The sequence below is a fragment of the Pleurodeles waltl genome, chromosome 8, assembly GCF_031143425.1.
Source record: "Pleurodeles waltl isolate 20211129_DDA chromosome 8, aPleWal1.hap1.20221129, whole genome shotgun sequence".
NCBI lineage: Eukaryota > Metazoa > Chordata > Amphibia > Caudata > Salamandridae > Pleurodeles > Pleurodeles waltl.
Window position 1 is genome coordinate 2,454,254 of NC_090447.1, and position 12,787 is coordinate 2,467,040.

Sequence of the window (12,787 nt, forward strand, 5' to 3'; positions counted from 1 at the left end):
CACTATTTTCTAATAGTCCCAGCGACCCTCTACAAGGTCACATAGGTTTGGGGTCCATTCGTGGTTTGCATTCCACTTCTGGAGTATATGGTTTGTGTTGCCCCTATCCCTATGTTTCCCCATTGCATCCTATTGTAACTATACATTGTTTGCACTGTTTTCTAAGACTATACTGCATATTTTTGCTATTGTGTATATATATCTTGTGTATATTTCCTATCCTCTCACCGAGGGTACACTCTAAGATACTTTGGCATATTGTCATAAAAATAAAGTACCTTTATTTTTAGTATAACTGTGTATTGTGTTTTCTTATGATATTGTGCATATGACACTAAGTGGTACTGTAGTAGCTTCACACGTCTCCTAGTTCAGCCTGAGCTGCTTTGCTAAGCTACCATTATCTATCAGCCTAAGCTGCTAGACACCCTATACACTAATAAGGGATAACTGGGCCTGGTGCAAGGTGCAAGTACCCCTTGGTACTCACTACAAGCCAGTCCAGCCTCCTACACAACTCCCTAGGAATAAGCCAAGGGCTATGAGGGAAATTACATCCAGAATTCTATAATAGCCATCTCTAAACCACATCAGTTCATGGCCTGCTGGGAAATGTAGTTTGTCACTGGGGACTGTCATGTAGTGCATTCCACACACAGGCAAAGTTTCCCTCCAGAAAAGCTTCTTCACTGCAAGGACTGCCAGCATTTTCTTTGCAAGCTGGTCTCGCAAGAAGTGGGTTTGATCTATTGCTTCCTAATCTCACTGTGTTATATGCAGTAACTTATACATCCAGTCTTGCTTTCTAAAAGAAGATGAGAACACATCATTATATGCTGAATATTCTGGAATTGTGGGGCAGGCTGAAGTCCATCAGTGCAATGATGTCCAGAAACAATCCAATAAGTCAGGCATTGAGCAGGCTGGAGGTGGGGACTGGAGAGTTGGCCGACACCCCAGACTGAAAAGAAGAGATCATGTTCGGACACATAGGATGGAGCTGATGACATGGAACACGGGATGAGAAAATATGTGATACATGGGAGAGGTGATTCCATGAGACACCAGGGACAGTGTTCATAGCACCAGACACATGGGGTGGTGAACAATGGGCCACCTGGGGATGGCAATGAAATGCAACACATGCACCCCATGCTACCATGACACCATGAGGCACATGGGGTGGCCCTCATGACATGAGACACAGAAGAGGGCGATGGTGATTAGGTGAGAACCAGGGAGGGTGACTGGCAATACATGGGTTGGCGATTATACCTTGAGGCATAGTGGACCGTTCTGGTGAAGTGCAACACACGGGATGGCAGTGAAGAAATGAGGCAGATAGACCTTCACTAGTCGAGAGATTAAAGAGAAAGTTCCTTACACACCTGAAGAATCCAGCCTCTCATCCTGCTCGTTGCCCCACCATCTCTTCCTAAAGTCTTCACAACCAATTTTAAGTGGATTATTATGCGCTTCAAAGACTGGGGTTTCCTCGGGCTCGAGCTTAACGATGGGCCGTGAGATTTCTCCTTCTCCTGGCACCATGACAGTGTTGGGCTTGCAAGAATCCAGCCCTGATTAAAAAACAGTACAAACAGCTTTCATATAATGTACATCAAGCTTGAAAACATAAAATCAGAACACGCCACAACTACTGTCCTACGGCCATTAAGAGGCAGCCCAGCCAATCAGGGCTTTTTGCAGCACTTAATCTGTGCTTCTGGAAAAAGCCTTTGTATAACTTACCTAGAGGCAAACAACAGACATCACTGCAACCCACGAGGGGACTTCCCAACGTAGCAAGGCAAAACCTGTTACTGCAGCTGAGCTTTACCTTCCGCTAGAACTGACAACTAATTAACTGAGGACATCAAGGCATTTGTTACGTGATCCAGAACTTTGGGAAGAGCAAGTTACTTACCTTTACTAAAGTCTTATGTGGTAGAGACTATGTAGTCACAGATTTCTTACCTTAGAATATTCCCCTGGCGTTTCAGCAATCTCCTTGCACATCATTCGGCTCATCGTGGCGGTGGTGCAGACGCCTGAAGTGACATGCGCAGTGCCTAAATAGGCACCCCCCCAGCGGACAGGCAGCAGTTCTTGATTGTTGTTCTGTGCCAGAAGCATGGAGCCAAGCTGAGGAGAAATGACTATTGTGCCAAAGTGAAGTTCTGAAGGATCTCTTTGATTGCAAATGACAATCAGTTCGCAGAACGGGGAGGACAGGACGGAAGGAACCTGTGGCTAAATTGTGTCTCTACCAGAAAAGGCGTTAAAGAAGGTAGGTGACTTGTTCACCTGATAGGGACTTCTAGCCGCAGAATCCTTAACTCCGAGGATACCAAAGCAATCTCTCCCCGGAGGTGGGTCAGCAGACTGTGCTAAGAAGTCCTAGAGGACAGCGAAGGGCAGAAATGCCCATCACGCAGCCCTGACTATCTAGGCAGTAGTGTTTGGCAAACGTGTGCAGTGATGCCCACATGGCTGCCTGCCACATTCCCAGACCTGGGACCCCTCTCGTCGATGCAGTAGTCGCAGCTTTAGCTTTGGTATAATGAGCTCTTAAACCTTCAGGTGGCTGCTCTTTAGCCACTGTGTAGTAGGTTTCATTACAAAAGATAATCCATCTGGAGATGGTCCTTTTGTGAACTGCTTTGCCTTTCTTCACAACCATAAAACCAACAAAGAGTTACTCATCCACCTGGAAATCTTTGGTGTGATCGATATAAAAAGACAGTGTTCTTTTTGGGCCCAGATGGTATACTCTCTCCTCTTCCTTGGTGGGACAGTGGTCGGGGGTTGGGATTACGCAGCGTGACTGTCTTCCCGACTTGAAAAGGTGTCACCTACTTTGGCAAAAAGGATGACAGCTTGTTGAGCAAACAGTTTGTTAGACCTGGCATTCTTAGGGTGGTCTGACCCCAGACTTTTTGTCTTAGCTCCAGTTTTTTGCAGTATCTTTTTGTTGGCCTTGGGACGCTGAGCACTTTACCACTGCTAACCAGTGCTGAAGTGCATGCACTTCTCCCCTAAACATGGTAACATTGGTGTATCCACAATTGGCATCTTTCATTTAGTTGTAAGTCCCTTGTAAAGTGGTATTCAATATACCCAGGGCCTGTAAATTAAATGCTGCTAGTGGGCCTGCAGCACTGATTGTGCCACCCAATTAAGTAGCCCTGTAAACATGTCTCAAACCTGCCACTGCAGAGCCTGTGTGTGCAGTTTCACTGCTGTAGGAAGCTGGATTTGTGTGTGGTGAGCACCTATTGTGTTAACACCTTATACTAGGTCCAGATATCTCTAGGGGTAGCTGTGGATGAGCAGCCAAGACATCTAGGAGACAGGCAAAGCTTATGCAATACCACTAGTCACACAGCACTTATACACATGAAAGAACCACTCAGTGTTACAAAAATAAAAGTACTTTATTATAGTAACACAAATACTAAAATACTGTATAGGCAATACCCCAACTGGAGGTAAATAAACACACTATTATACACATTATTAATCAGTAAATACCACAGAAAGCATTAGACATTGGTGAAAGCAACAGCAAATAGTGAGGGCCCTAGGGGAGGGCTAAACCATATACTAAAAAAGTGGAATTTGAAAGGGAGTCCCCGATCCAAGGAAGTGGAATCAGGAGAAGGGAGCTGGAGAAACTATGAACCCTAAGAGGTGAGTACCAGGGTGACCCCCCAGCGATCAGGAGAGCAGAGTTTAGTACCTGGTTTTCCCCACAACCAACAGGAGGACTTTGGAAGAGGATTGTGAAGACCCAGATAAGACGGAAGAACCCAGAGGTGGATCTTGACAGAAGAGGACCTGCAAAGGAAGAGGACCAAGTCCACTTCATGATGGAGTGTCCGGTTGTGGTAGTAGCCACTATCCAATCCTTTTGTGGATGCAGGACCAGATCGACGGTGGACGCAGAAGGTCAGCAGTGCAGCACAGGAGCAGAAAAGGAGTTCCAGGAGTGATGCAAGTGATGTACCATGTCGGTGGTTATGATGCAGTCGGTCAGTGGTGCTGGAAAACCACCATCAAGCCTAGGCAAATTCAAGGGTCGGAGAAGAAGGTTTTGCAAGGCTGATGAGCACCAGCACGGACCAGGGGACTACACCCCAGGAGGGGAGTCAGGGTGACACTCAGCAGCTGGGAGAGTCACAAGAAGTGGAGGCAGCCCCCACACGTGCCCCACAGGCAGCAGGCACAGGAGTCACAGTGAGGCCCACTTAGCACACCTGAAGAGGTGACCATTGTCGCTGGTGCAGCAGGCAGGAGACTGTGCATTGCAGGAAGAAGTGGTAGAGGCCAGGGCTACACAGACTCTGAAGATCCCTTGGAGGAGGAACAAACATGCCTCGGTAGATGCAAGAGTCAAGGTGCACAGGGGTTCTGTCCTGCAAGGAGAGGCAAGGGCTTACCGTCTCCCAAGTTGGGCAGCTGGTAGAGGGGACCACTCCAGACCACCACCTGTGATGCATGATCCACGCAGCTCCAGAGGAGAGAAGATCCATGCAGCTGGTCGTCATTGCAGTTGGTGCCTGCGGATGCAGGGGAGTGACTCCTTTACTCCAAGGGTGATTCCTTCTTACTTGTTGTGCAGGTTGAAGACTTGTCACCCTCAGAGGATGCATAGCTGGGGAAATGTTGCAATTGCTGGAGGGAGCCTGAGAAACAATGTTGCAGAGCAGAGTCGTTGCTGAAGTTGCAGATTGTCGGTTCCTGGAGGGTACAGTTGCAGTCCCTGTGGCCAGAAGATGAAGTAAACGATGCAGAGGAGTAATGTTGGAATCTTGCTCGTGGAATCTGAGGACCCGCCTAAGAGGGTGACTCTAAGTAGCCCAGGAAGGGGGATTGGTCACCTACCACAGTGACCACCTATCAGGAGGGGGCTGTGATGTCACCTACCTAAACTGGCCACTCAGATGCTACCAGGGGCCTCTGCCCACCTTGGATTCAAGATGGCAGAATCAAGTGGCCACCTGGAGCAGCTCTGGGTACCATCCCCAGGGTGGTGATCAACAGGGGAGTGGTCACTACCCTTTCCATTGTCCAGTTTCGTGCCAGGGCAGGAATCAGGAGTCCCTGCACTGGTGCAAACCAGTTTATGCAAGGAGGCTACCCCTCCCAAGCCATGTAACACCTACTTCCAAGGGATTTCCTCTCCCACAGGAAATCCTTTGTTCTGCCTTCCTCTGCCTGAACTGGTCAAGCAGAAGGAGGGCAGAAATCTCTCTGAGGAGTGGCAGCAGCACAGGCTGCCTGGAAAACCCTAGACGTCTAGTAGGAGCCGTGCTGGGTGTCCTCTCAGGAGCTCCCAGAGTGCATGGAATCATACAACCAATACTGGGAACAGTATTGGGGTATGATTCAGACATGTGTGATATCAAACATGCCCAGGTTCGGAGTTACCATTAAATGGCTGGACAGAGGTGGTGACCTGTGTCCAGTACACTGGTAAAATGGCTTCCCCGCACTTACGAAGTCCAGTGTAATGGAGCTGGAGTTCGTAGGGTCACCTCTGCTCATGCAGGGGCGCCCTCACACACAGGTACATGCACCCTGCTCTCTGGGCTAGGAGGGCCTAGCATAAGGGTGACTTACAGTGACCTGGTGCATGCACCTTTTCACGCAGGCTGCAATGGCAGGCCTGCAGACACAGTTTGCATGGGCTCCCATGGGTGGCACAATATATGCTGGTGCCCCAATGCCCTTGGTACCTAAGAACCATATACTAGGGACTTTTGTGGGGGCACCAGTATTCCAATTGTGGGGTGTGCAAAGTCCTAGGCAACCAAAGTTAGAGGGAGAGAGCACAGTCACTGGGGTCCTGGTTAGCAGGATCCCAGTGAACACTGACAACAGGCAATAAGTGGGGGCAACCATGCAAAAAAGAAAGTGTCGCAGTAGCCATAAGGATCCTCAGATATCTTCCATTCTTGTTCCTCAGTGGCCCCTTCAGGGACATAGAGCTTAATTTCCGATTTAGGCTGTGTAGGCCTTGTCAGCGCCTGAGCCAACATTGTGCGACGCAGATCCATCTTTGTATCTGAGTTGGAAATCGCAATGGGTTTGTCACCGTCGGTGAGATATACATCACAATATCATCCAGTGTGGATGGCCTCAACACATACAAGTCGATTCCCTCTATCAGTTAATTGCCGTCAAGGTCCTGCCACTGTTCACTGATATTGTTAATGACCTGTAACATCCCCTGCCATGTATGTCCTCTTCTGTGCAGAACATCCCTTATTCCTCTTTATGGAGCTCGGTGATGACAGTGGTTCAAGCTCTCCTTGATCTTCCTGCTCTCGATTCCTCTCTGTAGGAGGCTGGCTCAGTTTATCTGGTACACCTATGGTGTGGCACCCTATACTGACTCCAGGCAACCCTTAGTGATAGTGAATAGGTGCCCAGGTAGTAAAAGCTCTCTAGGGGTAGCTGAGGCGAGCAGCTAAAACTTATCCAGGAGGTATGTGAAGCACTTGCAATACCACAACAGTCAACAGTAACTCACACATAAGAAAGAACCACACAAGTGTTGCAAAAATAAAGGAATCTTTATTACAGCACTGCTACTAGACTAGCCTTGGTATATTTCCCTTTGGAGATATCCTAAAGACAGGAGTACCTGCACCAGAGGACCCAGAAACTTAGGAGTGAAAGGACCCTTGCTGCAGTCAGTGGAAGCCTCAGATGTCCAGCTGCTGTTGTGACCTGTGGACCAGGCCGGTGGAACCTAGGGACCGATTCCAGACGTAGATGACCTGAAAAGGAAGGGGACAAAGTCCAGCACCCTCGGAGGTGCCCACGTGGCAATGCCCACCCTCCTACAGGTGAAGTTCCTGCAGGTCGGTGATAGAAGAAGTCCAGCTGCAGGGTCCAGGAGCTGCAGAAGATCCCAGGAGTCACCTACGAGCTGTCCCGCAACGGTCGCTGGATTGCAGGAGGGTCAGTGACCAGCCAGGTCTGGCAAATGCAAGCAGGAGCTGAAGAAGTATTTGCAGGTTTCTGTGGACCAGCAAGGGTCAGGGGACTCTACCAGTGAGGGGGAGTCTGGGCTTGCCCTCAGCATGCAGAGAAGCCAGAGAAGTCTTTGGATCTCCCAAGAGTGACCCATAGGCGATGGACACAGGGAGTCATAAGAAGGCCTTAGCAGCACAACAAAACAGAAGTCCCACGTCGCAGAAGTTGCAGAACAGGCGCTGATCTTCGAGTGGCAAAGTGCAGGGGCTTCTTGGAGTCTGAAGATCTCCTGGAGGAAGAGTCAGCAAGCCTTGGCAAGTGCAACAGTCATGGTGCACAGGGGTTCCAGTCCAGTGGCAGGGGTACACAGTCTCCTAAGTTGGTCAGAAGACAAGCAGGACCAAGAGGAGGCCACAGACTCACCAACTGTGTTGCAGAGTCAATCAGTGTCCGTGGGACAGCAGACTCCACCAGCCGGTCGATGTTGTGTTGAGGTGCCTGCAGATGCAGAGGAGTGACTCCTTCACTCCAAGCGAGATTCCTTCATGGGCTTCCAGGTGCAAACGGAGTCCTTGTGAAACTTGAGGATGCACAGCTTTGGATGTTAAAGAGTTCTTGCAGGATCCAGAGAAACAATGTTGCAATGGGAGCCTTCCCACCAGGAGCAGATGTGTTTCAGTTCCAAAGCAGACCAGCAGCGGTTCAAGAGGCCAGGAGCAGAAGATGTCCCGCAGAGAGTTCCTTGTAGAGTCTTGTTACGAATCTGAGGACCCACCCATGGGGGAGCCTTTAAGTAATCCTAAAAGTAGGTTGGGCAATCTCTGGGGGGATCCACCTATCAGAGGGGGTCAGGGATGTCATCTACCTGGCCTAACCAATTGTGGGTGTCAAACATGTACCAACAACCACATTTAGAGAAGAAAGCACAGACAGTGGGGTCTTGGTTAGCAGGATCCCAGTGAACTACAGTCTAAACACACTGACATCAGGCAAAAAGTGGGGGTAACTATGCACCTTCCTACACTCTCCCCCGGTGGCTCTAAAGGGATTTTAAACACTTTGAGGGATGAGTGGAAATACTTCTTTTCTTCAGGGTCAGGGTGTTTTGCCTTGCCTCCTTTATCTTCCCTCGATCGCCTTTTGACAGCGAGGATTTGTTTGAGACACGTCATCCACCAGTCCTAGTGTTGGGACTCTTTGTCCTGCTTTCTTTCGGTCAATGTGGTGCTGAGGCAATTTTGTGAGGCTTCGAGTCTGAGGTGCGTTTCTCCATTTTGTGTTTTGGCAGTTGTTGTGGTTTGACATGAACTGCGTCATATTTGGACTCAGATGCCTCCCTCTGTGTCCCTTCTGTGTCTTTGACATTTCCCACATCATCGGTGGACAATCTGAGCTCCCTCAGGGGAGGACTTGCCTTCTTCTGTACCTGCATAATGGTGTAGTGTGCCCACCTCTGTTTTCCCCTGGTTCTGAGCATTTTTGGCTGGAACTGTGAACACACATCGCAGCCCCTGGCGCTGTGGTCCCTTGGTAGAAAGGTAAATTGGTGGTTACCTATCTGGCCGAATTTATGGTGGCGCTTGGGGCACAACCTAAAGGGTGTATTTTTCATCTCTCTTGATGATTCTGGGCCCTTCTAAATGCATTCTCTGACCGTGCGGATGGTTGCTCACATAGTACACCAATGTTTTATGTGTTCTTCTAGTGTTTCTCTAGATGTTCTCTCTTCACTGCTTTTCCAATAGGTCTGCTTAGTGATCTTCTGAATATTTTCAACTCCTTTTCGGTGTCACGTCTATAGAGCTTTAGCTGCATAAGGGCTTCCAGGATGCAGATCTCACGTCACAGGGTAACAGGCGCCACCATATGGCATACCAATGCCAAGCAAAAAAAACAAAAAACAAGCATTTGCAATACAATGGGTCCTGCGTTTTCTCGAGTTAGAGCTTTTGGTGTTGTAAATTCCTAACAGGACTTTTCTTGCTACATAATTTGAAATGAAAAGTAAAACAGTTGCCATATTTGAGCCGATCCAAGGTGCAACGGCCACCCTGCGCCTGAGCAAGAAGGAGAGACACAAAAAGAAAAAGAAGTTTGCTCACAGTCAAAAGTATAGGGAAAAGTGAAATTATCCATGTAACAGGGTTAGTGACAAAGGTGGTAACAAAACCGCCCCAAGGAGGGACAAACGTAAAGCATTTACCAATCATAACAAAGGATTTCTGAAAGGCAAGCCTACGAACAAGTGAAAGTGATGGGTGTGTGGTGGGCGTGGTTAAAAGCCCACAATACTTACAACAGGTCAAATCAATTGCGCGCTCGACCTAAAAAACAGACAAGAAAAAGAGGGCTCAAGAAGTTTTTCGGACCCAAACACTAGATGGCGGAATAAGGCACAGCATGTAATCCAGATAAGATTCATGATGCAAAATGCCTGACTGATTCAGAACCCCAAGAAAAGGTCTCTCATCCTCGAAGGTCTTCGCATGGCTAAGAGTTAGTTATTGGTCAGGTACATGTCTGGGTGTCATGTCCTGCTCAACAAACTAGGGTCAGATCTGGGATAGGGACTTTAGGTGGAATGATCAGTGCCAGCGGAGATGCTGGGAATGAGTATGTAGCTGGGGCTCATCCCCTGAGAATGGGGGCCATACCAAGAATAAAGGTGCTCGCCTTTGGCACCATAAGTTGAGGAGAAAGAGCTAAACTTTACTTTCACAGTCAGGGCATGTCAGATGTAATTGCTTCTGGAACACTGCTATGTATTTTTCTTTGCAGAGGTCTTTTTGCCACAAGCCTCTTACATGATTTTTATGTTGCTCATCAGCAGGATAATGATATACGACCCACCACATGTCGTGCTTCTCTTATATGGGTGTTTACCACCTCCATGACAGGCCATGTGCCAGGCTCCACTCTGAAGCCATGCTGCTGACTGTGGTCCTGTCCCTTTCCAGGTCTCCTTGCTCCAGGGTGCGCCTTGGCTCTATGCATGAATGAGGGTGCTGGTGGCTCCACTATCACCATTCCAGGCTGAGATGTTGTATGCTTCAGGGGCAGGACTGTGGTGCTGTTTGGGGTGTGTGCAGTCTTTTTCCCCTTGTTGGTGGTCTCAGTGTTGACCTTGTTGTTACAAAAGTGGGATCCTTCACTTCCTGCAGGTGTGAGAGGTTTCTATGGAGTGTGCGGTGTGCACATGATGGGTTAGAGTACTTCAGACTGGAGGCTCGTTGAATGTAATCCACCCCAAGTCGTGGTTGCCCCTGAGTTAGCTCCAGACCTTCCTAGTAGCTGTCTGCCCTTTGTTCCGATGCACGTCTCTACACTGCTCCTTCCTCTGCTCCAGGCAACGTACACCTCGAATGGTGCATGTCTAGATCCGATCAACGTCTTCAAAGGAGCAGACAGGGGCACTTTGTATTCACTTTCACTTGACACAGCACAGCTGAAGCTCTGATCTAAAGAAAGAGATGTGCTTCTCACCCATCATTTCATCATTTGACAATCCTGGTAAGAGAGACGAAACCCCAGCAACAGCCTTCTGCTGGTTGATGGACTGTCCAGAAGACAGGAACATTTCTTGGTGAAATGGGAGACCTATGGAATCACCATGGAATGGGAGCATGGGCATTATGGGAAGTCAGTCACCAAGAGACTGCCATGTGCACCTCATCGAGAGAGTATGGGTGGAAGAAGGAGGGGTCTAGAAGCTAGCAAGCTCATCGATGACAAGTAGTATTTTAGGGCTCTTTAAAGACGGGACCTGTGAGTCCCCCGGCCTCATGTTCCTCTGCAGATTACAATGAAGTCACTTGAAATGGAAAAGAGGGCTCTCCTTCTGCAAAATGCTTTTCATGTGATGTAGATGGCAATCCAGCTTGGTGGAGACAGAGCTTCTCTTTAGGTGTTCAGGTGAGCTGTCAAAATTACTTTTATGAGTAATTGCTGGAGCCTTACATTTCACCCCCCCTGTCCTAGGGAACAGCAGAATCTCCTAACAGCTGGAGAAAGGTTTATGTATGTTTGTCGCAGAGCTCACCGCAATGCTTAGAACAACTAGTGATTTTCTGATGCTACCGTTAACCGTCTCCAGCATTATTGACTTGCAATAGTGAGCCTGAAGCCTATTTCAAGCAGCTGAATCTCTATCTTCTTGCAGAGGGTGTGTGGAACTGAACGTTGGAGGCTGGTGGTGCACACACATTGCTGGGTCAAAGATTACACCCTGAGACTTTACCTTCTCCTCATGTTGGATGATTCCACTGGAAGAAAGAGATATAGGCCCTCATTCTGACCATGGCGGGCGGCGGAGGCCCCCCGCCAAAGTCCCGCCGTCAGGTTACCGTTCCGCGGTCAAAAGACCGCGGCGGTAATTCTGACATTCCCGCTGGGCTGGCGGGCGGCCGCCTTCAGGCCGCCCGCCAGCCCAGCGGGAAAGAGGCTTCCACGATGAAGCCGGCTCGGAATCGAGCCGGCAGAGTGAAAGCTGTGCGACGGGTGCAGTTGCACCCGTCGCGTATTTCACTGTCTGCGCAGCAGACAGTGAAATACATTTAGGGGCCCTCTTACGGGGGCCCCTGCAGTGCCCATGCCAGTGGCATGGGCACTGCAGGGGCCCCCAGGGGCCCCGCGACCCCCCCTACCGCCATCCGGTTCCCGGCGGGCGGACCGCCGGGAACTGGATGGCGGTAGGGGGGGTCGGAATCCCCTCGGCGGCGCAGCTAGCTGCGCCGCCTTGGAGGATTCCAATGGGCGGCGGTACACTGGCGGGTGACCGCCAGTGTTGCCGGTCCGACCGCGGCTTTACCGCCGCGGTCGGAATGCCCATTGGAGCACCGCCGGCCTGTCGGCGGTGCTCCCGCGGTCCTCCAACCCGGCGGTCATGGACCGCCAGGGTTGGAATGACCACCATATTCTCTTTACGGTCTTGATTTTAAGATGTAGTTAGCACAAACTGACATCCTTAAGAATTAGCCAACTTTTATCCATCAGTTTTATGTTTTTTTGTGAAGATGCCCGTAACCAATCTACAGACTTTTTCTGGATGAATTTTTTAGTAATTGGGAATACAAGTGTATCGTAGGTGCAATCATAACATGGGGTACCTTTTTTTATACAGTTACTGATGTAGGGCTTTGGCAGCACAATACTTTGATACTCAAGGTGGGGGTTACACTGATCGATACTCACTCCTGCTTCGTAATTACTTAGGAAGGATAGAAAGTAGCTTTCCACTGCCCTCGACATCCCCCACCGTTTCTCTGATAGGACCTGCATGGATGGTATGGCACAGGATGTCGCGGCAGCAGGTAGATCACATACCATCAGGGAAGCCGGACTTCCCACACCCAATATCTCACAGAGAGACAGACAGACACCAAGGAGTTCTCTCCTGAGAACCCCGAGCCTGTGGTGGCATCAGGGTGACCTGTGCTACCTCCTGCTCCTTTCAGACCTGAATCAGCTGGGAAGGCAGCACAGTTACAATCTAGTTTCAGTGGGTCCAAGGTACCGCGGTTTAGCTCCTGGCTGGAAGCCGTGTGATCAGGCATCTCTAAGGGCATTCACTTCTTCCTGCGCTGCTCGTTACAGGGGAGAGGGTGGTAGCAATGTCCCTGAATACTAGGAGGAACTTGTCCTCCGGTATACGTTCTCCACTTGCTGAGTGCGTATCCACCTCCTCTCTTTCACCCATGTGCACATCATGGAGAGTGGGTTCTAAAGTGCAAGGGTTGAAGAGAAGCCTGGAGAAGGACCTGCTTGATCAAGCTGGGCCCGCAACACAACCCAGAGGATAGTAAAA

General features: G+C 49.5%; 1 protein-coding gene across 1 annotated transcript in view; it reads right to left on the minus strand.

The window, feature by feature from the left end:
* Positions 1–12,787, minus strand: part of LOC138249653 (zinc finger protein 850-like) — a 438,254-nt gene that overhangs the window by 69,487 nt on the left and 355,980 nt on the right. Inside the window, exon 7 of the mRNA XM_069203611.1 lies at positions 1,389–1,577. Coding sequence (XP_069059712.1) covers positions 1,389–1,577 — 189 coding nt within the window. The remainder of the gene's footprint in view (positions 1–1,388; positions 1,578–12,787) is intronic.